General features: G+C 49.6%; 2 protein-coding genes and 3 pseudogenes across 6 annotated transcripts; 1 reads left to right on the plus strand and 4 right to left on the minus strand.

The window, feature by feature from the left end:
* Positions 1-8,168: 8,168 nt before the first annotated feature.
* On the minus strand, positions 8,169-10,485 carry LOC100217226 (Noc2 pseudogene; annotated as a pseudogene). The gene is given in 8 exon segments (NR_146576.1): positions 8,169-8,446; positions 8,699-8,754; positions 8,844-9,158; positions 9,271-9,371; positions 9,555-9,645; positions 9,722-9,765; positions 9,845-10,348; positions 10,433-10,485. The product of NR_146576.1 is annotated as a Noc2 pseudogene (transcript).
* On the minus strand, positions 11,668-13,041 carry LOC111590103 (transcription factor PIF5 pseudogene; annotated as a pseudogene).
* Positions 13,325-13,928, minus strand: LOC103645571 (auxin-inducible protein superfamily pseudogene; annotated as a pseudogene).
* LOC100275265 (uncharacterized) lies at positions 16,235-17,455 on the plus strand. Its single transcript, NM_001149394.1, is given in 2 exon segments — positions 16,235-16,408; positions 16,512-17,455. Coding segments are annotated over 2 exon segments (684 nt in total). The 5' UTR covers positions 16,235-16,333; the 3' UTR covers positions 17,121-17,455.
* An 829-nt stretch (positions 17,456-18,284) lies between these two features.
* LOC100279548 (Pentatricopeptide repeat-containing protein) lies at positions 18,285-22,045 on the minus strand. 4 transcript variants are annotated; one of them, XR_004857096.1, is made up of 2 exons: positions 18,914-22,034; positions 18,285-18,781 (listed from the first exon to the last, which is right to left on the minus strand). XR_004857096.1 is itself a non-coding variant. In XM_023301935.1 (2 exons), exons 1-2 carry the CDS (start codon positions 21,839-21,841, stop codon positions 18,649-18,651), a joined length of 801 nt encoding a protein of 266 aa, XP_023157703.1. In that variant the 5' UTR covers positions 21,842-22,045; the 3' UTR covers positions 18,285-18,648. The 4 variants fall into 4 exon arrangements, 3 of the variants coding, with proteins under 3 accessions (XP_023157703.1, XP_008672721.1, NP_001146017.1); XM_023301935.1 differs by having other exon boundaries at positions 21,174-22,045; XM_008674499.4 differs by having other exon boundaries at positions 20,219-22,041.
* Positions 22,046-22,103: the final 58 nt, after the last annotated feature.

A 22,103-nucleotide genomic window follows, 5' to 3' on the forward strand; every position in this document is an offset into this window, starting at 1 on the left:
CGGTTCTGTGTCGACTACCGCGCGCTAAACGCGGTCACCATCAAGGACGCCTTCTCGATCCCGATGGTCGACGAGCTGCTGGACGAGCTTCATGGTGCCCGGTTCTTCTCCAAGCTAGACCTGCGTTCCGGGTACCATCAGGTGCGCATGAGGCCGGAGGACGTGCACAAAATGACATTTCGTACACACGACGGCCTGGACGAGTTCCTGGTGATGGCGTTCGGGCTTTGCAACGCACCGGCGACATTCCAGGCGCTCATGAACGATGTACTCCGTCCCTTCCTATGCCGGTTTGTCCTTGTTTTCTTTGATGATATCTTGATATATAGCAAGAATTGGGAGGAGCACCTGCACCACCTCAGGATAGTCCTCGAGGAACTGCAACGCCACCAACTCTTCGTCAAGCGCTCCAAATGCGCCTTCGGAGCCCCGTCCGTCGCCTACCTCGGTCATGTGATCTCGGCAACGGGCGTGGCCATGGATGGACCCGGCAAAGGTGCAGGCCATCTTCGACTGGCCGGTGTCGCGCTCGGCTCGGGCGGTGCGCGGGTTTCTTGGCCTGGCGGGCTACTACTGCAAGTTTGTGCCCAACTACGACACGGTCGCCGCACCGCTCACTGCCCTCCTCAAGAAAGACGGCTTCGCCTGGGATGACAAGGCAGCAGCGGCTTTCGGCGTCCTCAAGGCCGCCGTCACCTCGGCACTGGTCCTCACCATGCATGACTTCACAAAGACCTTTGTGGTTGAGTGTGATGCGTCGTCACACGGGTTTGGCGTCGTGTTCACCCAAGAGGGACACCCGGTGGCATTCTTCAGCCGCCCCATCGCTCCTCGTCATCAGGCGTTGGCAGCCTACGAGCGCGAGCTCATCGGCTTAGTGCAGGCGGTCCAGCACTGGCGGCCGTACCTCTGGGGGCGGTGCTTCGTCGTCAAGACGGACCGCTATAGCCTCAAATACCTCCTCGACCAGCGCCTCTCCACGATCCCGCAACACCATTGGGTCGATAAGTTGTTGGGATTTACTTTCACTATGGAGTACAGGTCGGGCGCCACGAACGTCGTTGCAGATGCTCTTTCCCGCCGCGGCACGGAGGAGAGCGTGCTGCTAGCGATCTCCGCGCCCCGCTTCGACTTCATCGCGCGCCTTCGTCAGGCCCAGGCCATGGACCCGGCTCTAGCAGCCATCCATGAAGGAGTCGGCACCGGGACCCGCGATGCACCGTGGGCGGTGGCTGACAGCATGGTCACCTACTACGGGCGCCTGTACATTCCCCCGGCGTTGCCCCTGCTGCAGGAGATCGTGGCCGCCGTGCATGACGATGGGCATGAGGGCGTCCACCGCACCCTTCACCGCCTGCACCGGGACTTCCACTTCCCCAACATGAGACGCCTGGTGCAGGACTTTGTGCGGGCGTGTAAGACGTGCCAGCGGTTCAAATCAGAACATCTACATCCAGCTGGCTTGTTGCAGCCGCTGTCGGTGCCCTCAGCGGTCTGGGCGGACATTGCGATGGACTTCGTCGAAGCGCTTCCCCGGGTGCACGGCAAGACGATCATCCTTTCCGTCGTCGACCGCTTCAGCAAATACTGCCATTTCATCCCCCTAGCACACCCGTACACGGCGGAGTCTGTGGCATAGGCTTTCTTCACCGACATCGTCCGTCTCCACGGGATACCGCAATCCATCGTCTCCGACTGCGACCCGCTGTTCACCTCGTCGTTCTGGAGCGAGCTAATGCGCCTCATGGGCACCAAGCTCCTCATGTCGTCGGCGTTCCACCCGCAGACGGATGGCCAGACGGAGGCGGCCAACCGTGTCATCGTCATGTACCTGTGCTGCCTCACGGGGGATCGTCGTCGCCAGTGGCTTCGCTGGCTCCCCTGGGTGGAGTACGTCTACAACACGGCCTACCAGTCGTTCCTCCACGACACCCCGTTCCGGGTGGTCTACGGCCGTGATCCGCCCTCCATCCGCTCCTACGAGCCCGGCGACACAAGGGTGGCGGCGGTGGCACAAGAAATGGAAGCGCGGGAAGCCTTTCTGGCTGACGTCCGCTTCCGTCTCGAGCAGGCTCAGGCGGTCCAAAAGCTGCAGTACGATAAGCACCACCGGGAGGTCACATATGAGGTTAGGGACTGGGCATTCCTTCGCCTTCGCCAACGTGTGGCGGTGTCCCTGCGGCGAACCATCACGGGGAAGCTCAAGCCTCGCTACGTGGGACCCTACCATGTCACCGAGCTCATCAATGACGTGGTTGTTCGGCTAGAATTGCCGCCCGGCGCGCGCCTGCACGACGTGTTTCATGTCGGCGTGCTCCGAAGTACGTGGGCTCGCCACCCACCACACCGTCGGCTCTGCCGCCTCTGCTCAATGGTGCGGTAGTGCCTGAGCCTGCAAGAATAGCGGGGGCTAGGGATGAAAACGGTCGGAAACGGTATTTATTCGGTAATCAGTTTTTTCTTTGATTGCAAATAAATAGGATATAGAATATACAATATAAATTTGTATTCTTGTTTTTAACATCCAGCTTGTTAAGATTCATAAAAGGTAAATCTCAAATTCATCCTACATTTTTTCAAATAATAGATATAAACTTCGGTATTGATTCGGAAACAAATTCGGTAATTTTTTTAATTTTTTGTGTTGTAGAGAGCAAATAATACATAAAACAACTTATATAATATTTTATTCGTATTTGTACTAATGTGTTTGATAACATAAGAAAAGATCAGCATCAAATTTTATACATATCTTTTTTAAAATATTAAATTTATTCTAACAGTTCGGATTACCACTTTCATCCCTAGCGGGGGCTCGCTTGTCGCGTGGCGTGCGGCAAGTCCTCGTTCACTGGAGCGGCGAACCAGCTTCATCAGCCACCTGGGAGGAGTTCGACGACTTCCGCGCCCGATTCCCAGCCTTCTAGCTCGAGGACGAGCTGGTCTTCGACGAGGGGGGAGATGTCATGTACGGGCGCTCGTACGCCAGGCAGCATCGCGCCCGTGACAGGCGCCGCGCACAGGAGCGCGATCTGGGAGAGCGCGCAGATCTGGGAGATCCGCAGGAGCATATGGAAAGTAGTGGCTAGGAAGGAAAATAGGAGAATGGAAAGTAGAAGGAAGGAAAGGAGGAATTGATTAGTGATTGATTAGTGTTACCATGTTTAAGCTTGCCTAAAATAAAGGAGCGATTGGCTCCAGGACAGCAGGCCGATGGCTATATATGCGGCATAGGGAGACAGGAATAAAGGCAGCAAAGAAGTTATCTCTTCTCCACCTCTCTCTACCAACTAAGCCTACGGCTGTGGGGGATAACCACGCCGGAGAAGACGACGAACCGCGGCTACGACCTTCGTAGCCGAGGCCCCCCTGCTCTAGACGCCCAGGCCCTTGACAGATGACTTTTATTTTTCTTTTAGCCATACTATAAAGAGGGAATAAGATGGTTAGCTTGACCTATTGGAGTCTAGTTAGGTGCGATAGTGCACATGTGAATAAATAATGCTAGGTGACTAGCATCCGAATAACTGATGGTGATACAATGTTTTCCCAATGAACATAGGACTACATCAAGGTTCAGTTTTGAGTCATTATTTTCCTTAGTGATAGATGAGGACACAAGGATATACAAGGAGATATTCCTTGGTGTATGCTTTTCGCTGACGATGTAGTTCTAGTAGATGAAAGCCAGAAAGGAGTAAATGGAAAGCTTAAGTTATGGCGTCAGACCTTAGAGTCAAAATGTTTTAGAATTAACAGGACCAAAACCGAGTATATGAGATGTGACTTTGGTACGACAATTAGTGAGGATGGAGATGTAAGTTTGGGAGGCCAAGTAGTACCCAAGAAGGACACAATCTGTTATTTGGATCAATGCTACAGAGAGATGGTGATATTGATGATGTTAGCCATAGGATCAAAGCGGGGTGTATGAAATGGCATCAAGCATCGGGAGTCCTATGCGACAAGAGAGTGTACAGAAGCTGAAAGACAAGTTCTACAGGACGGCGATTAGGCCTGCTATGTTATATGAGGCTGAGTGTTGGCCTACTAAGAGACGGCATATCCAACAACTAAGTGTCGCAGAGATGCGTATGTCGCGTTGGATATGTGGGCACACAAGATTGGGCCGAGTGACAAACGATGACATATGCGATCGGCTAGGAGTAGCGCCAATTGAATAAAAGCTTATTCAACACCGGTTGAGATGGTTTGGGCATGTCCACCAGAGACTCCCAGAAACACAAATGCACAGAGGCATCATAAGACAGTACAATAATGTGAAGAGAGGTAGAGGACGACCAAACTTGACATGCGAGGAGGCAATCAAAAGGGACTTGAATGAATGGAACATCCCAAAGGAATTGTGCTTGGATAGAAGTGCTTGGAAAAAAGTTATCCACGTGCTCGAACCGTGATTAGACCTTTTTCATTTTAGTTCTCTCAAAAGCTTTTCCCCTCCCCTTTCTCTCTCTTTCTCTTTTTGGTGACTTCTTGTTGGGTTTCAACTCTAGCCTACCCCAACTTGCTTAGGACAAAGGCTATATTGATGTTGATGTTGTTGAACCTAAGAGAGACTACAAAAAGTTTAAATAAAAAAACCAAATAAAGAACACATGACGACCATATTTTGCACAATCTACAATAGCACTGGACGTGTACGGGTTACTCATCGGATATGGCACCGGATAAGAAATGTTATATAATGCACAGATGTGTCCAGTATGCACCGGGTATGTGGCACCGGGCAGGGCAATCAAAGAGCTTGCAAACTATGTAGTAGCGCATTTGCACTTATTGGCATGTTCAACGAGCTTGCAAACTATGCATTTTCATATTTGCACTCAGGTGTTGTCCGGTGCTGCACCAAATACCACACCAAACAGGGCACCTAGAGAGCATGTAAATTGTGCATGAGCCAAGCCCTCATCTGACATGTCTGGGCCACCGAACACGATACTCAGAGAGCATGTTTACTGTGTCCAAATATATTTACCAGACGTGTTCGGTGTGAAATCGGTGCTTGTACCGGATGTCTAGCACAGTAGCAGCTAGTTCCAGAATTACCTATTAGAGAGGCGTTTCCGGCGTATCCGGTGCAGAGAGAAAAGTTGCACTAGACATGTTTGCCGCACACAAAAATTCTAGATGTGTTTGCAATGGCTAGTTTGGCCCTTTAGGGTTATTTATACCCCCATATCAGCTCCATGTGGTATCTTGTCCCTTCCAATATATGAAGCAACCTTGTGAGGGATAAAAAGATCCTTGCAATGTGAGGAGATTATAGAAGTGTTGATCTTGCGATTAGCAATCCCATTAATATTTAGTAAGAGACTCGTGTGCCTCCACCACCCATATTAGGCTTGTCTAGTACTTATTATTCTTGGTGATCAACATAACCTAGATGACTCAATGGTGATTGAAATACGGTGATCACCAAGAGAGCTTATGGATGCCCAACTTGGGTGTTGCACACGGTTGTGAGCAATTAATTATGGCGGAGCGACAAAGAACCAGCTGATAGAGAGCAATGGCGTATGGATCCTTGAAGAGCCTCCACATAATGCAAGAGTCATAGATACAAAGTGGGTATTTCAAAACAAATAAGATGATCAAGGTGTCAAGGTACCATAGTGCAGAACAAGACGAGGCCTGTTGCAGATGAGTTCTCTCAAGTAGAAGATTTGGATTGTAGAGAGACGACGTTGCACGATTGAAAGCCATTAGTATCCTAATTGCTTGTGCATCCAACCATGACATTAATATATCAAATAATGTAAAAAACACATTTTTAAATGGCTTTATAAATGAACTCGTATATGTTGATCAACCACCGGGTTTGAAGCCACTAGATATTCTAACGATGTTTACAGGTTGTCCAAGACGCTATATGGGCTAAAGCATGATCCAAGGGATTGGTACGAGCATCTTTGGAAGTTGGAACTTCCTCATCAATAAGGGCTTCAAAATTGGAACCATCGATATCACACTATTTACTAAGGCCCCGTTTGGATCCTTGGAATTGAATTCCATTATAATAATCATAACTTACGCATAGATCAATTAAGATAATATGGTTTTATATAAAAAATATTTGTATAATATTGTTTGTCATATGGGGATATTTGTGTGCTACATTTTAACTATAGAGGAGCGAACCGAAGAGCGTGTCATAAATTACAGAGTAGAATCATGGACTAGTGATACATACAATCAATTTCCATCTCCTCTCTCTATGAATTTGGAATAGGCTTATATATAAACTTTGGAAAGTGGTGGGATGTCAAATTCCAAACCAAATAACCTACTATATTAAGTAAATTCCAATTCCTTCAAAATGAAGGGATCTAAATGGCCCCTAAGAAGAATCACAGTGATAATGTGATATTTCTATTTATCAAGTTTACATTGATGGTATAATATTTGGCTCGACAAATGAAGGTTATTGCAAAAAAAATGGTGAACTGATGTAAAAAGAGTTCATAATATAGCCCTCACAGAAGAGAAGTTCGTATAGGCTATGCGTCGTCTAGCTTGAAATATAATGGCTTGTTTGGATGCTTGTGTATTCACTTCAATCCACGTATGTGTTGATGTAGATTGGAGTGTAAGATATGGATTGGAGTGTAAGCTAGTTTAAGTTCCACTTTCATATCTCAAGTTCTCAACACATCCTCGTATCCACTCCCATCCACACGTGCTGACGTGGATTGAAGTTACTTTACACTCAAATACACCTCAACACATATGGATTAAAGTGAATAGACAAGTATACAAACAAGCTCTAAAGGGGTGATAGTAGTCTCAGGAGTCAGGACTAGAACGGGAGCCGTGAGTTTTACCTCGGCGGTCATCGTGTACTGTATTTCTTTCCCTTCAATTTCTGCGAACCGGCAAGAAAAAACATTCCGCGTCATTATCGATTATAATCGCATAAATCAACGAATAGACACCGCAAGAGGAGAATGCGGCGGAGGAAGAAAGAGACCTTTGGCATCGCGCTTGAAGCCGCATAGAGGGCAGGAGGCGGAGCGGACGGAGTCGAAGGTGAGGAGGGTGCCGCATATGCCACAGAAGAGAAAATCGCGCGTCTGCCAGAACGCCATGGCCGTCGCTTGCTCGGTCGCCCGGTTTCACGCTACCGCGCCGCCGCCTGGAAAACACTCCCCGCCACGGAACCGAGCGCCGCCGTACCCTGGGTGGCCTCGTATATGGTTTTTAATGGGCCCGATGTTGGCCCAATGGCCCCGCCAAACTTGAAGTGCCACATGACATTTCTACGCTAGTAGCAGTAGTTCATTTATGGCTGGCAGTGATGAATTAGAATCTGATATAATATGATCTGATTTTTTAATTTTATTGTAAAACTTAGAGCTTATTACCACCTATAGTGACAGGTCATAGGGATAGTAATGGATCACGATCTAAATGTCACTTCACAAAAAAATTAGGGTTTTTAAATAATCTTAGTTTAAAATTAATAAAAAATATGGTCTGATCCTAATCCGATTCGATTCTTAAAGTTTGTAGTGTAAAATCTAGAGCTCATTCCACCCTTGGACAGGTGGTAGCTTGACGGTGAAGAATAACAATGTGTATGGAATAATAGTCCTTAACATTTTCAGCACAAGGACATTCTATTTTTCTCCTGTTCGGCTTTGTTTGCCATTGTTCTCAATCCGTGTCCTTGAAGCAATGATCTCTAAGCCTATATCCAACCATTTCCCCTCCCAGATCCTTCTATTCGAACTTTCTATTGATATTTAAATATCTCTTCCTCAACCATTCTTTTCCCTATTTGTCATCTTCAACCATTCTCTCTATGCAGCTCCTTCTTGACTTTTGAACTAGGTTATTTATCTTTTATACATCAGTTTTTGGAGTTTTAAAAATACTATCATATTTGTAGTACCATAATACACAACTAGGTGTATGCCCGTGCGTTGCAACGGAAAATATAATATCATTGGTAACTTATGTAAGCTGGGGATGACCATCGACGCATATTTAACCAGATCTTTTTCTTCCTTGGGGATCTGGGAGCGTTGCAACGGGAACATATAATATCATTGGTGACTTATGTAAGCTGGGGATGAGCATCGACAGATCATTTTCTTCCTTGGGATCTAGAGAAAGTCTACTCGGAAGCCAAACGTGTTAAGACACATATCTAAGTTCTTTTATTTCAAGCATATCAAGCAGCAAGGAGCACATGGGAATGAAGGTACCAGCGGCTTCAGCAATACAATTAAGCATTCTAACACACCTAAAGCGCACAGGGAAGTAACGCGCGCTAGGTACAAGGCATGCCACACCATGTATTATTATTTGTGTCAACGGATAAGCTAGAGGTCATAATTCTTCCTCGGAACTACATCCGCACACAACACTGGTCCAAAGCTCAAGGCAGAATGTGTTGCCAATCATAATTTTTTTGGTAAGATTTCTGCAAAAGAAAAATGTCAACTCTATAGCAGCCTGCAACAGAAAACTCCTAAAATGTTGGACAACGGAAGGTATACTATTAATACTGGAGGTGGGGGATAACATTTTGTAAATGTGAGATTTTCTCAATAAAACAGGTGGAAGAATACGGGGATTTACTTATTGAAGAAGAATAAGGGAGTTATTTAAGGTCTCCGAATGTATTTTTAAAGGTTATAGAGTATCAGTAATTGAGTGGTAGTATGAATAATACCTCACTTGTTTTTTCGATGATTTGCTACTTTCTTTCTGCCTTTTGTCCTTCACTAACTTTCAAAATAAAATGAGAAGCAGATATCTCTGTCGGGTCATAGTTAGACAACAAAGTTCCAGTACATGGCAATGAGTTCAATGGATACCTTTGGCCCCCTTTCAGTAAGAGCTCCTCTTAGGATAACCCCCAGTTGATGGATGAAAATAAAAGCATGCTGATACGCACTTTGTGGATCCAGACTATACAATTCTCTGACACAAATTTCCAAGGAATTGAATGTGTTGTTGTTTTGATCCGCTTATAGATTTGGACAGTTTGCAGTTCACCAAATAAGCCTTATAGATACCCTTGAGGCAAGTATCAAGGCAATTTGAACCTACTTGAATGACAAGTCTCGAAGGAACATAAAAGAAACAAGAGGCATTGCACCTCGTCCTCTAGCCCAGGTATGGAGCAGAGCCTACAATTGAAGCGTGCAAACAGAAGTAAATAACAAACTTGGTAGATAGATAGTAGAGCAATACCGAAAATAACGCAAAGCCAAGGTAAAGTAGAAATTGTAACCTACACACCTTAACATACTTCCTCGGGAGCGATGGGAAAGCTGTCAGAAAAACAGCTGATGCTGTGACACGGTGTACAATAAATGCTATCATTTGCTCATCAGTCATCTCTATTATCATATGAAGCGCATTGGCAAGATAGATCCTCATAAGAGAGAAGCAGAATCAAGGTCAAGAAACATATTTCAAGCTCTCCTTGCGGGACGATAGCACAAGCTCTCTAATGGACAACCAGCTCAGAGGATATACAGCCTAGCTAGCGAAGACCTTGCAATGGAGGTCTTTTCGTTCACCTGAACAATGGAGAGGTGCTTTCCAACAACTTCATGGTGGTGCAGCGTGTAGCTCATGTCGCCCATAAGACAAAATAGAAAATTTCCCATACTAAAATGAATTTCAGTAGATCTCCCAACATCTGAAGCATTGACAATTTACGGTAAAATTGATAAAGAAGGTCGACCTTGGGGCAGTAAACAGGTTGGTGAGGAGGCAGATCAATGGTTTCTATAGAAAGCACCAGGATCATGCTAAGCGGTTCTACTTCATATTATTAGGACAATAAATAGATGCTAATCAACCCTACCTCCAGAGTGGCAATCGATCTCCATCTGCTTACACATGTCCATAAGCACAGAGTACAAGCTCTGTCGGAATTCTGATCCGCCTCAAACTTATTCTCCGGAAAGACATGACAAAAAAATACACAGAGCTCACTAAAACACAGAAACATAATTCTCTAGAAACTAACATACTGCACTGCAGTTATTAACCCCAACAAAATCTGAAACTGCATTCAAACTCAAATTGTCTACAACCTGAAACATACACATATAGTGTTCACATATAGTGTTGGACGAGTTCACAGACAAAATACAGATAGAAACAAATTCACAATTCAGCTAGGCATGTCACCTGTATCTGGAATGTGGGAGATGTTGCAACACACAAAAATTGGTAACCCAGTTGTCTCACCTTGTAGCCACCAGACGATCAACGATTCCTCCCAGTGGTGGCTGCGTCTGCGGAACCAACCTCTGCTATATATGAAGAAGCAGATGCTTTTTATTCCCGAGAGACAGGAGGATGGCTAGCACCACAAAAACCAGAGTCAGAGGATGGACAGAACCAGAAATAAACGCCAATAAAATCGGAGAATGAAAAACTTAATTACGATGTTTTCTTTAAAGCATATCAATTTCTTTTTTCCCCCTTATAATCATCGACATACGTAGCGCTCAAATCACTATGATGCGGTCATGCTGCTTTTTAAATAGAATGTAAATGAACTAAAGGCATGTTTGGATACATGGGGATAACAATTAGCCCATGTTTTTTAAATACCAATTTGAAAGACTAAACATAGGCTAATTCTGAGCTATTAGAGCTAATGATTGTTAATCGGTGGTTAGAGTACATTAGTCTTTATTAGCCCATAATTAGCTAATGTTTAATCTATTTTTGCAAAATGGTTCAATTTTTAGCTGTGATCTAAATAGGTCCTAATTGTTCTCCACTTCTTGCAGCTACCAGCTAACATGTTTTGCCTAAGTTTAGCTGTCGCATAGGCATAAACCAAACAGGCTCTTGACAGTGACCCAGAGCTACAAAATGGGTACCCACTTGCATCTTGACCAATTAGATATAGATGTGTACAGTACTTAAGTGCATGTGCATTCCTGTAAACCAAAACTTAATCGTTATCAAGGTCCTCAGAGAAGTGTGCAGTGCATAGGCTTGCTGCCTTGTTAAATAGGAGTCGGAGCAGCAGTTGTTCTGCTGACGGTGCAGTGACGGGGTTGGGCAGATAAGAGTAAAGATTGGGTTGCCAACTTGCGAGCCTCTCTCTCACTGGCCTGACCAGATAACTTTCAGCGGCACATCCCAAACATGCTAGTAAAAAAATCTCCCAGTAATGGGATTATACTCATGCTAGCCACAGCAACATACTAACAGTTTCGAACCTGTTTTGGTCGAGATCAACACAACTTACTGATTCAACAATTTTACTATATATATTAGACTGGGGTTGTGTCTGAGTACATTAAACAGTTCGACGTGCTATTACACCTACTAATGGCTCATGAGCATCAATTGACATCTACCATGGTAACAGCTCGGTTCATTGATGGTTTAAAAGATGAACTGAAAATAGCAGTGATCATGCAACGACTGTCTGACCTAGATACAACTTGTTCACTTGCATTATTACAAGAAGATATGATGAATAGCTTTGCTAGATTTATTTGTATAATTTATTGCAGGTAAATACTCCCTTCTTGCTTTATAGGTGAGTGCCCGTGCGTTGCAACGGGAATATATAATACCATGATAACTTATATACAAAATGTGTCTTATATTGTTATAAGAAAATGATCTCATATTTATTGAATTCATCCACATGATCTGAAACTTATTTATGTCGTAGTTTTGGTACCAGAAAATTATCTCATATGGGATCATGTAAGTTTAAGTAGTAGCTGCTGACCTGAACTTGCATTTGGAGGGACTTCAGATACTCAATTGTCTCGTCTAGTATAGATGCTTTGTTAGTCTGAAAACAATTGGAGCTAATAAAGTAAGACAAAAGAGCGACGGAAAACAAAATAAACATACTGACAATGATCAATGGCACCTGAATTTCAGTATTCAAGGGACTTGCACCTGACAAGAAAATATGCATAACATGTATTAGTCTACCTTGTTGCAGTGTGGGATCAGCTCTTGCAACACAAGCATCTTTTCTTTGATTCGGTCCCTTCTTCTCTACATCAGCAGCAGCCAATAACGCTGTAAGAACAATTTATCAAGTAGCTGTCTGCCTTTCTGAAAATAGGCTTTGCTTTGCTAGCACAATTTGATTCTGATCTCACCCTCTCTGAGAGATTATGGACTTCAGCTGCACGAGTCCGACGTTTCGGCCCATTGCGCTGCCAGGGTTTGGTCTCCTCATTTGCCTCCTTACACTCGACATCCTGCAATTTCCTCATCAATTCTATTCCACTCAAACATCTCTATTTTGACTCTATTTTCTAGCAGTTCGTTCAGGATATAGGTCATACAAAAACAAAAGTAAATGCCTCACTCCGACTATATGACTCGTCTCTACACATCCCCTTCCTCTTGTGGCCATGGACGCTGTCACTGGGCAGCCCGGATCCCCCATAGTTGCTTTCGGACCCACCGGATGACGATGTGCCGTCGTGCGCGCCGGCACCGCTTGGCACATTCGACTGCAATGCCGCGTCCTTCCCCCTGATCCCTGTCGACGTCCTGGGCACCTGGTTGTTGTCGCAGAAGGTCGAGCAGATGTCGCCGGCCCAGCTAGACTCGACGTTGCTGCTCCCAACGGGTGGCAGTGGCGGCGAAGGATGCGAGGTAGGGCCGGGGAACGTGCCCTCGTGTTGCGGGGCGGCGTCGGCGATCGTGCTGTACCAGAGCTGCGTGTACAGGTCCTTCTCCAGCGGGTCGTCGAGGGTGTCCGGGAACCACGCGGCGGTCTCCTCGGCAGTGATGTCGCTGGTGCCCAGAGGGTCGCGGTCGGAGGGCGGTGCCGGCCTGGGGCTACGCTACGACGCTCCCATTGTGCCACAACAGCTCCATGAGGTCGTCGTCCAGGCTGCGGTGCGGGCGCCATTGGAGGGAGCACGTGCAATCAACCAATGGACATGAAAGTAGACTTATTTTGTGGGTGGAGGTGAATGGCGAAACAGAATCCTTACACGAAGGGCTTCTTCTGACTCGCCGCTGCGGACCTCATATTGCCGTCCATCTCGTCAGGATTCCTATGACCCGGTGGAGAACGTCTCCTCTCCTGCAGAAGGAAGCCGTGTGGCAAGAACAGTCGGCGTTAGCGAACTAACCAGAAGAAGAAACTTCTTCGTCGAAGCTGCGGACCTGTTCCTCTTCTCTAATAATCGATATTTACACACGCCATTAACATCGTAGGTACGGTGCTCTCGCCGAACCAATGAACCGAACGAATAGGCGGCGCCACGGCGGGCGAGGGCCAGGGTCGGGCATGTAAATCCCAAGCATGCGGCGGCAGGACACGGGCACGCGTTCACCGGGCGCAGGCGAGCGCGGAGGTGAGGGAGCAGAAGGCGACCTCCTCGCAGGGGAGGACGAGGGCGCCGCCGGCGCTCGTGAACCCGAACTCCTCCTTGGCGCGCCGCAGCAGGTACCGGAACTCGGGGCGGTCCAGCAGCGTGATGGGCACCACGAATCGGCGCCGCCGCTCGCCCACGTACACCGCGAAGTGGCCGCGCGGCACGTCGGACGGTAGCCCCGTGGCCTCCTCCTCCCCCTCCCCTGCAGCAGCACAGAGGAACACGAAATGGAATCGAATAGGGCAGCGCTGAGTAGGAAGGGAAGATCGGATCAGAACAAACTCAAGAATCGAATCAGCTAGGAGTTGTTGATCCAGTACCTTGTTCTTGAAGCTTGCTTGCTTTGGTTCGCTTCTCTTCTCTACTTCCGTCTTCTGGATCTGGTGGAGCCATCTCGTCGGAGCCTCGATCTACTGCTGCAAGAAGAATCACTGAAGTCGGGAGGTCAACGGTCGCGGACTCGAACTTGGATGGCGGTCGGCCACCGCCAGAGGCACCGCCGCCGAGGGTGAGGATGGGTAGAGAGGCGGCTAGGTTTTTAGGATTTGGAGTTGGGGGCATGGGGTTAGTGATGCGGAGGGGGCATCCTGTAACTCCCACGGGGTTTGCGGGCGGGCAGGCGGGAGGAGGCGGGGGCGGTCTACATTACTAACTTAATAGTTAGTAGAGATATTATCTGCTAATTAAACTCAAAATAATTATTTTTTACAATTATTCTTGTGGATTAGTGGAGAGGGGAGAGATTAGAGCTTCCGTCTCAACGGGTGAGAACAACTGCACACCAGCGCCAGGGGGTGAGGGGGGTGTTGGACCGGACTTCACCCCCACGTACACGCTATAGCAGATAGTGGGAGAGGCTCCGTGAGCCGATGAAGACGGCCTAAGGCTAGTCCCCTTATTCGGCAACATTTATCGCAATTAACTTTCAACGTCCGAATTTTTTTTTATCATGGTTCATTATTACACGTTAGGCTATATCTAGTGGTCTTATTTGTCACATTTTCTATTCCAATTTCAACTAAAGAGATTGGTCCACCGGATTGTCGTCGTTTAATTGCTCCGCGTCGAACAGCGCCAGTGACGACTGCACCCCACCGCCCTCAATCGCCACTAGATACACAGCCCAAGGAAGCCGAATATCGAGGTGCCGGTGCCGCCGAGAACCACAGCTCTGGGCAAGAACCAACGAGAAGGTGACAATACATTTAAATCCTGTTTGGTTTCGCTTATAATCCTATTTATAGATGGAAACAAACGAAAATCTCACCAAACATAAAAAATATATATTATTTTCGTTTCTTAGTGCACATATCAAACTAATAAGCGAGACATCGCTGTCGTGACAAGCAGCAAGTAGACTGTCGCAACGCACCGGCATTATATGAATAGCATAAAAAGCAGTGGAGTAAAGAAGGTGTCAATTTATAAAGCGAAACGACGGGCGGCTCTAAAGTGGAGTGACGCACCGCTTCTTCGCTCACGTAGTCACGTGGTCGTGGATAACCACCATCTATCTCCACTCGTTTAGGCTGAGTCCAGTGCACAGCCTCCCTCTCGCCCCTGCCACGTCAGCTCTCGCCTCCACTCTCGCCCCTGCTGCTCCAGTACACAGGCTGCAGCAGGCTACAGCCTCAGGCTATAGCCACGTCAGCTTTTCTATTTCAGAATTAAGTAATTCACGCGGATTTATTTCAACGCTCAGAAAACACACAACATAATATTTTTTATTGAATTAAAAATTACAAAGTACATATTAATTAAAATAAAATGACATGATAATTAAAATAAAATTACATAACTCTAATCGGACTCCTCGATCTCATCCTCACCTTCCTCCTCCAGTGACATGATAATTAAAATAAAATGACATAATAAAATTATATAATTAAAATATATAGAGGGATTGGGGATGAAATTTGTGATTTTTTTGCATTTTTTTCGATTTTTTTGGACTCCAAACGGTCAAAAACGGCTAGTTGCAACGGCTAGCACACGTGGACCAATCAGATCGCGACACGTGGACCAATCAGATCGCGCCACGTCGCTCTCGCCCGCGCTCTCGCCCCGCGCTCTCGCCCCGCCAGTGCCTCGCCTCCCTCTCGCCTCCCTCTCGCCCGCCTCTCGCCCGGGCGGGCGCTCCAGCGCGGGCGAGAGCAAGGCGATATCGCCCGCTCTCGCCGGGCGCGAGCGCCATCGCCCGGCGTCGGCCTCTCGCCCGCCTATCGCCCGCGCGCGGGCGGCAGCGGCCTCTTCTCGCCCGCGCTGCCGCCCGCGTTGGCACCAGCCTTAGAATCAACAACGGACAGTAGCGAATCTAGCCGATAATATGATCGGGATCATCAAGAGCAGCTTTGCTATATCATATAAATTTTTATGAACTTTAACAGTATTTTACTAAAGGATTTATAAAATTTATCAGGGTCGGCTGACCCCGATAAACCCCCTAGATTCGCCCCTGACAACGGACACTCTTACGGTTTGCCGTCGACTGTTGTGCAATGTGTATTTCTCAACCGGTTAAAATAGAATCGCCACCCACGAAGTTTCCCTCCTTTGCATCATCATTTCTCCCACGGCGCTCCGGTGTCCTGGTTTGGTCAGCCGCCAAAAAAAAAAAGAGAAGGAACAATGCCTTGGTCAAGCACCACGGCCGACGGCAGGCGGCAGCAGCAGCGGCGAACGGTCGAGTCCAGCCTATCCGAACCCACTATCGTTGGGAGGGAGCCTGGCCTGGCCCGGGTCACTCCGGTACCACGCGCGGAATCCCCGACAGATTCCTTGTCCAAACTGTACTTGCATTCCCTGAGGCCTCAGCGGCAGCGCCCCCCAGTCTCAGATCCGCGTCGTCGCGGCCCCTCCCCTCCACCCCCGAGTCCCCGTGCGCTGCGCCCCCAATTCCCACGCGCCCAGACACGCCGAGAGGGGAGAGGAAGCGACAGCCAGCAGCCGAGGCGGCCAGCGCAGGCATGGCCACTCCCACTTCCAGTGGCGACGGCTCGCCCCCGGGCTCCTCTGACCTCGTGCCCCCCTCCTACCCCGAGGCAACCCTACCTACTTTCCCTCTGCTCTGCGCTGCTCCTTTCCGCCAGATCTGTGCCGATCTGCCGAATTGACTGACCCGTGCGCCTGCCCTGGCTGCTGCAGATGATCGTCGCCGCCCTCGCCGCGCTCGCCGAGGAGAACGGCTCCAGCCAGGCCGCCATCGCGCGCCGCATCGAGGCGGAGGCCCGCGGCGACCTGCCGGCCTCGCACCCGGCGCTCGTCGCAGCCCACCTCTCGCGCATGTCCGCCGCCGGGGAGCTCGTCGCCGTTGCGGGGGGAAAGTACGCGCTGCCGCCGCCGGTCCCACCGCCGCCGGAGTCACCGGCTGACGACGAAGAAGACGACTACGCCGACGACGAAGAGGAGGAGGAGGAGGCTCCGGAGCCGGAGCCTCTGCCGCAGCCGCCCGCTAAGCGCGGGCGCGGGAGGCCCCCGAAGCCGCGGCCCACGGGCTTCCCCGCCGGCGTGCCCGGAGCTGCTGGCCCGGGCCCCATCGGCGTCCCCGGAGCCGCCGCCGCCGCCGCCGCGCCGCGCCGGCGCGGCCGCCCGCCCAAGCCTCGGGACCCGCACGCGCCGCCCAAGATTCCGCGCCCGCGTGGCCGGCCGCGCAAGAACCCGCTCCCGGAGGGGATGGCCCCGCGGCCGCGCCCCGGCGCACCAGCGTCGGCCAAGGCGGCGCGCCCGCAGTTCGCCGAGGTCGGCTTCGTCTGATGCGGGGAGGTCTCGCCCGCCGGCCAGCCGGCCAGGGGGCGGCGGCGAGCTGGCGCAAGCTAACATTTTGCCCCTGTGTTCCAGCTCTTGTCTGTTTGGTGTGGGTTTCGTCTCAGTTCGTGTGTTACTGTCTAATCCCGGGGAGCGTGTAGGGGCAGGAGTCCGAGTGGAGGCAGCTTCGGCGGCGGTGGCCGGCGGTGTGTCAGTGGTTCGTAGTATTTCTCTACCTTACGTTTGGGGGTGGTGGTGGCCGGAGTGGTGTTGCTCCGGCGCTGTATTCTGTGTCTCCTTGTCGCGCTCGCGCAATGCAATGCAGTAGTCTGATCGTTCCATTTGCTAGTCTTGTCTTGTGATTCATGGAATTCTGTTTAGCTCAGCCACAATTGCAGAGACTGATGGGTGTTCTAAAGGTCACATGGAATATGCCTGTGTAGTTCTTTTCGAGATTTGCTGTCAGTCTGTTTCGATCTGCCGCTCCGTTGGTGAACATTAGTGAACGGATCGATGAAGTGACGAACACTATCGGTGTGTGGCCCCACGCCTGTTTGTGGCAGATGACACGCAACTGTGTCTGATGAAACGCGCTTGATCTGCTGACGTCGCGAAACGTCCTTCACCGGTGGTCTGGTACCAGTTCTGGCGATGGTGATACCGACACTGGCTGGTCCTAGGTTTCATGGAGGCACCCAGTCAGCTACAGCAGCAGAAGGCTGGCTGTTGAATAGAGGACCCAGTTTGGTACGTGCCTGAGCATGACACGTTCTGATGCTTGCCTGTTACGCAACTTCAGCCACTGGCTGTGATGTTTCTCGCGTAGTCATGTTAGCTTAAGATCACGATCTGTTATACAATCTTACTTGAGTTGAGTAGTAGTAGACTGATTCAATGTGGCAGCCTTGAAATTAACGGAAGTTTGTTGGGAACTTCCAGTCTGGCTGTAGTTACAGGCTGTTTGGGCGTCGCCTTCAATGTTTCTGCCAGTTCACCATACCTAGTTGAGTTTTCAGGAGAATGTGCAAGTTGAGTTTTCAAGAGAATGTGCAAAGAGATGAAGGTGAAACGGATGGAGTGGCATATGAAAGTCCGAATATTTCGCTCATTGGATTCGGCAAACGAAGGCATGGTACGGTACATCTTGGTTCTGCTGAAAGCTATGTTATGGTGTCATGAAATTTGTTCTGCTCTCTTTTTTTGTTGAAGGAGCAAATTTGTTCGGTTTAACATGTTAACATGACTACGCTATGCAGGAAAGGAAATGTACAGCATCTGCAGACATGATTAGAATAACTGAATTTAAGCTGTGCTATCCTGGAGCTCGTAATAAGTTTGTGGTTCACGCCTGCAGATGCTGTGCTGTTCTAGGGTTACAATCATGCAAACATGAACCACACACTAATTATGAATTCCAGAACAACAGGCTAATGACGAACTCAAACAGACGACAGAACATAACTGCAGCCTTTCATCTCTGGTTTTCAGAAGCGTCAGGGAGGGAATGCAGGCCAGCCAGGCTTTTCTTTTTGCTTACTTACTGGGTTACAATAGCTACCGCTACCATCTTCTTGCCTTCCCTTCTTCTCTCGTAAAAGTTTCTGCTTCTGTCCAGCACATCATTGTCTATGCTGGCGGTGGATGCATTACCACCAAGATGTGTCATCGTGCTGAAAATCACAGGAAAAATAGCAGGGAAATAAGGAGATTGTAACGATAATCTACCACCAAAAAACATTGCAGGAAAAATAGCAGGGAAATAACTTATTAGCATCACCGTGTGCTCACTATTTTTAACTCACCATCACCCACTCCCCTTGCATGTAACACACAAGAACAGCGTATCTTTCCCCACAGAAAGAACATACCCTCGACTGCTACCATGACGCGCTCAATAATCCCTGTCCAGAAGACTGCTTCAAGGTCCATGATGGAAGTCACCGCTCTCGGGACCTCTCCTGATCTCAAGAAATGGAAGACTTCGACACTGACTACGACTTATACAAGGGTATCACTAGCTTAGCCTGTGAGGCCACATGGCGTGGCGTACATAAGTAAGCACCACGACCCCTAAATGGAAGACTTCGACACTGACTACGACTTATACAAGGGTATCACTAGCTTAGCCTGTGAGGCCACATGGCGTGGCGTACATAAGTAAGCACCACAACCCCTCGCGCCCTAGGATGCATGCCTGTCTAACCCCGGGGCTCCTTACACAACGAGGCACCCAACAAATTAAGTCTTTAGGGCCACTCGTGCCCTGAGACACTCGACATTATATGCTCCCGGTGCACCAGGGCACCTAGCAGTATGAACCCCCATGGCCCCTTACGCCCTAGGGTGGCCAATGGTATAAAGCCCCGAGGCCCCTCGTACCCCAGGGCGTATAATGATATAAACCCTCGAGGCCCCTCGTGCCCTGAGACATCTAGAAGTATGGGCTCTCGGGGCATCTAGAAGTATGGGCTCCCTCACGAGGGGGCTCGAGGGCTCATACTGCTAGACGCCCCATAACATGAGGGGCCCCAGGGGCTCATACCGCTAGTTGTCTTGTGTCGTGAGGGAACACAAGGGCTTATACAACTAGTTGCCCCGAAGCGCGAGGGGCCTCGGAGGCTTATACATTAGATGCCCCAGGTCATGAGGTGTCGTAAAGGCTCATATTGCTAGATGCCCCGGACACAGGGGGCATCGAGAGCATATATTGTCGAGTGTCTCGGGACGCAAGTGACCCTGAGGGCTTTATTTGTCAAGTGCCCCAGTGCGTAGGGAGCCCTAGGGGTTAGACCGGCATGCAGCCCGAGGCACGAGGGGCCCTGGGGCTTACTTTTGTACGCCACGTCATGTGGCCTAGCAGGCTAAGCTAGAGGTACCCTTGTATAAGGCATAGTTAGTCTCGAAGTCTTCCATTTCTTGAGTTAAGGGCGGCTCCCTATTCATAAAGTCCCGAGAGCGATGACTCTTCTACTGTGGACCCTAAAGTCAATCTCCTGGATGGGGATCCTTGAGCGCGTCTTAGTTCCCCAACGCTGACATTCCTCATCTTCCCAAATTTAGTGCCCAAAATCTGAGTTGCATGCTAATATGTCATCTGAGTAACTGACCCAAATGATAAAATGAGCAAGATCAATAGAATGGATTCATGCAACATGCACCCAGCTACTCCCGGGTGTCTTACTCAAACCCCTTTCTGCCATCATCTTCCTCAAACCCTTAACCTTGTCCCACTTCTTTGCTTGCGCATATATGTTACCCAAGAGAATGTAATATCCACTCTCTTGTGGCTCCAGTTCAAAGCACTTGGAAGCAACAACTTCCCCAAGCTCAATGTTGTTGTGCAACCTGCAAGCAAGAAGCAAGGCACCCCAAACACTGGCATCTGGGCATACAGGTATCTGCATGACCAGCTGGAATGCTTCTTCCAACTTTCCACAGCGCCCAAGAATGTCTACCATAATAGTGTAGTGTTCCATTGAAGGATTAATTCTGTATCTGCTTGTCATGGAAGTGAAACAAGCACGAGCTTCTTCCAGCAGTCCCGCGTGACTGTATGCAGATAGCAACCCCACAAAGGTCACCGCATTAGGATCAATCCTTGCTTTGGACATCTCCTTGAACAAGCCAACAGCTTCATTTAACTTGCCATGCATTCCACAGCCCACTATCATTGCGCTGTAAGACACCACATCCCTTGATCTCAATCCTCTGAACAAATCAAAAGCCCTATCCATTCGCCCACTCTTGGTGTACAAATCAACCAGAGCTGTACGCAAGTGATCATCCAGATCAACCCCCACATAGCCCATGAAATTCTCAACCCACAAGCCGAACCTTAAGTCCCCCAGCTGTGAACATGCCGAGATCACAGAGGAAAAAGTCTTCTCATTGGGTACCACCCAAATATGTGGCTTCAACATTCTGTTAAAAATGCCAAGTGCCTCCCTTGCGCAGCCATTTTGTGCATAGCATGAGATCATCGCATTCCATGCATAAAGGTCCTTACTGCCCATCCTATCAAACAGGTTAGCAGCAGCTTGGACGTCACCGGCCTTGGCGTACCCTGAGATCATCGTGATCCAGGAAACGTTGTTCCTGGTGGGCATCCGCTCAAACAGCTCCTGCGCTTGGGCTAGGTGGCCTTGTGCCATGAATCCGGACACGAGGGCGTTCCAGGATGCGACGTTCGTCTCGGGCATTTGGTCGAACATCTCGATGGCCTCGTCCAGGTGTCCGGCCTTGGCGAGTCCAGCAACCATGGAGTTCCACGACACAACGTCCCGCGCGGGCATTGCTTCGAACATGGCGCGCGCGGCAGGGATATCACCCGCGCGTAGGAGGGAAGCGAGGAGCGAATTGGACGAGACGAGGGAGTGGCGGTTCAGCGGCGTTGGCGCGTCATCAAGCAGGCCACGGGCGTGGTTGTGGTGCGGGGGGAGGAGGTGGGAGTAGAGGTGAGAGAGCGCGGCGTGCGGATAGGGGTGGGAGAGGAGGCCGAGGCGGAGGAGGTGCGCGTGGAGGGAGGCCGCCGCGGGGAGAACGGCGTGCTCGGGAAGGCGGGGCACAGACTTGAGGACGGCGGCGAGTGCGAAGGGGCAGGGGCGGCAGGACGAGCGTAGGGACGCGAGGTACAGAGCGATGGCGCGGCGGGGCCGGCCTTGGTCTGCCGCCGCGCGAATGGCGAGCGTCCACGGCGAGTTGAAGCCGCCGGCAGAGGGCGGGGCGCGCATGGCCGGGCGGGCGCCCCGCGTCCTCCGCGGGACTGCCACCCCTCGCCGGCCGCAAAGTTCTTATTGACTCCACGCTACAGGAGTGAGAGGAGGAGGCAAAGGACGCCGCCTTCTCCCTTGCCGTTGCCGGAAAGAAGGGAGATGGCCGGCCTGTGGCAATCGGAGCAACGGCCGGGGAACCGTCGGACCCAATCTATACTACTCTATTGCATTTAGTGTCAGCGTCCACAACTAAATGACCCCGCCTCGCCCCGCCCGTATA

Source organism: Zea mays, chromosome 1 (genome assembly GCF_902167145.1).
Source record: "Zea mays cultivar B73 chromosome 1, Zm-B73-REFERENCE-NAM-5.0, whole genome shotgun sequence".
NCBI classification, from domain to species: domain Eukaryota; kingdom Viridiplantae; phylum Streptophyta; class Magnoliopsida; order Poales; family Poaceae; genus Zea; species Zea mays.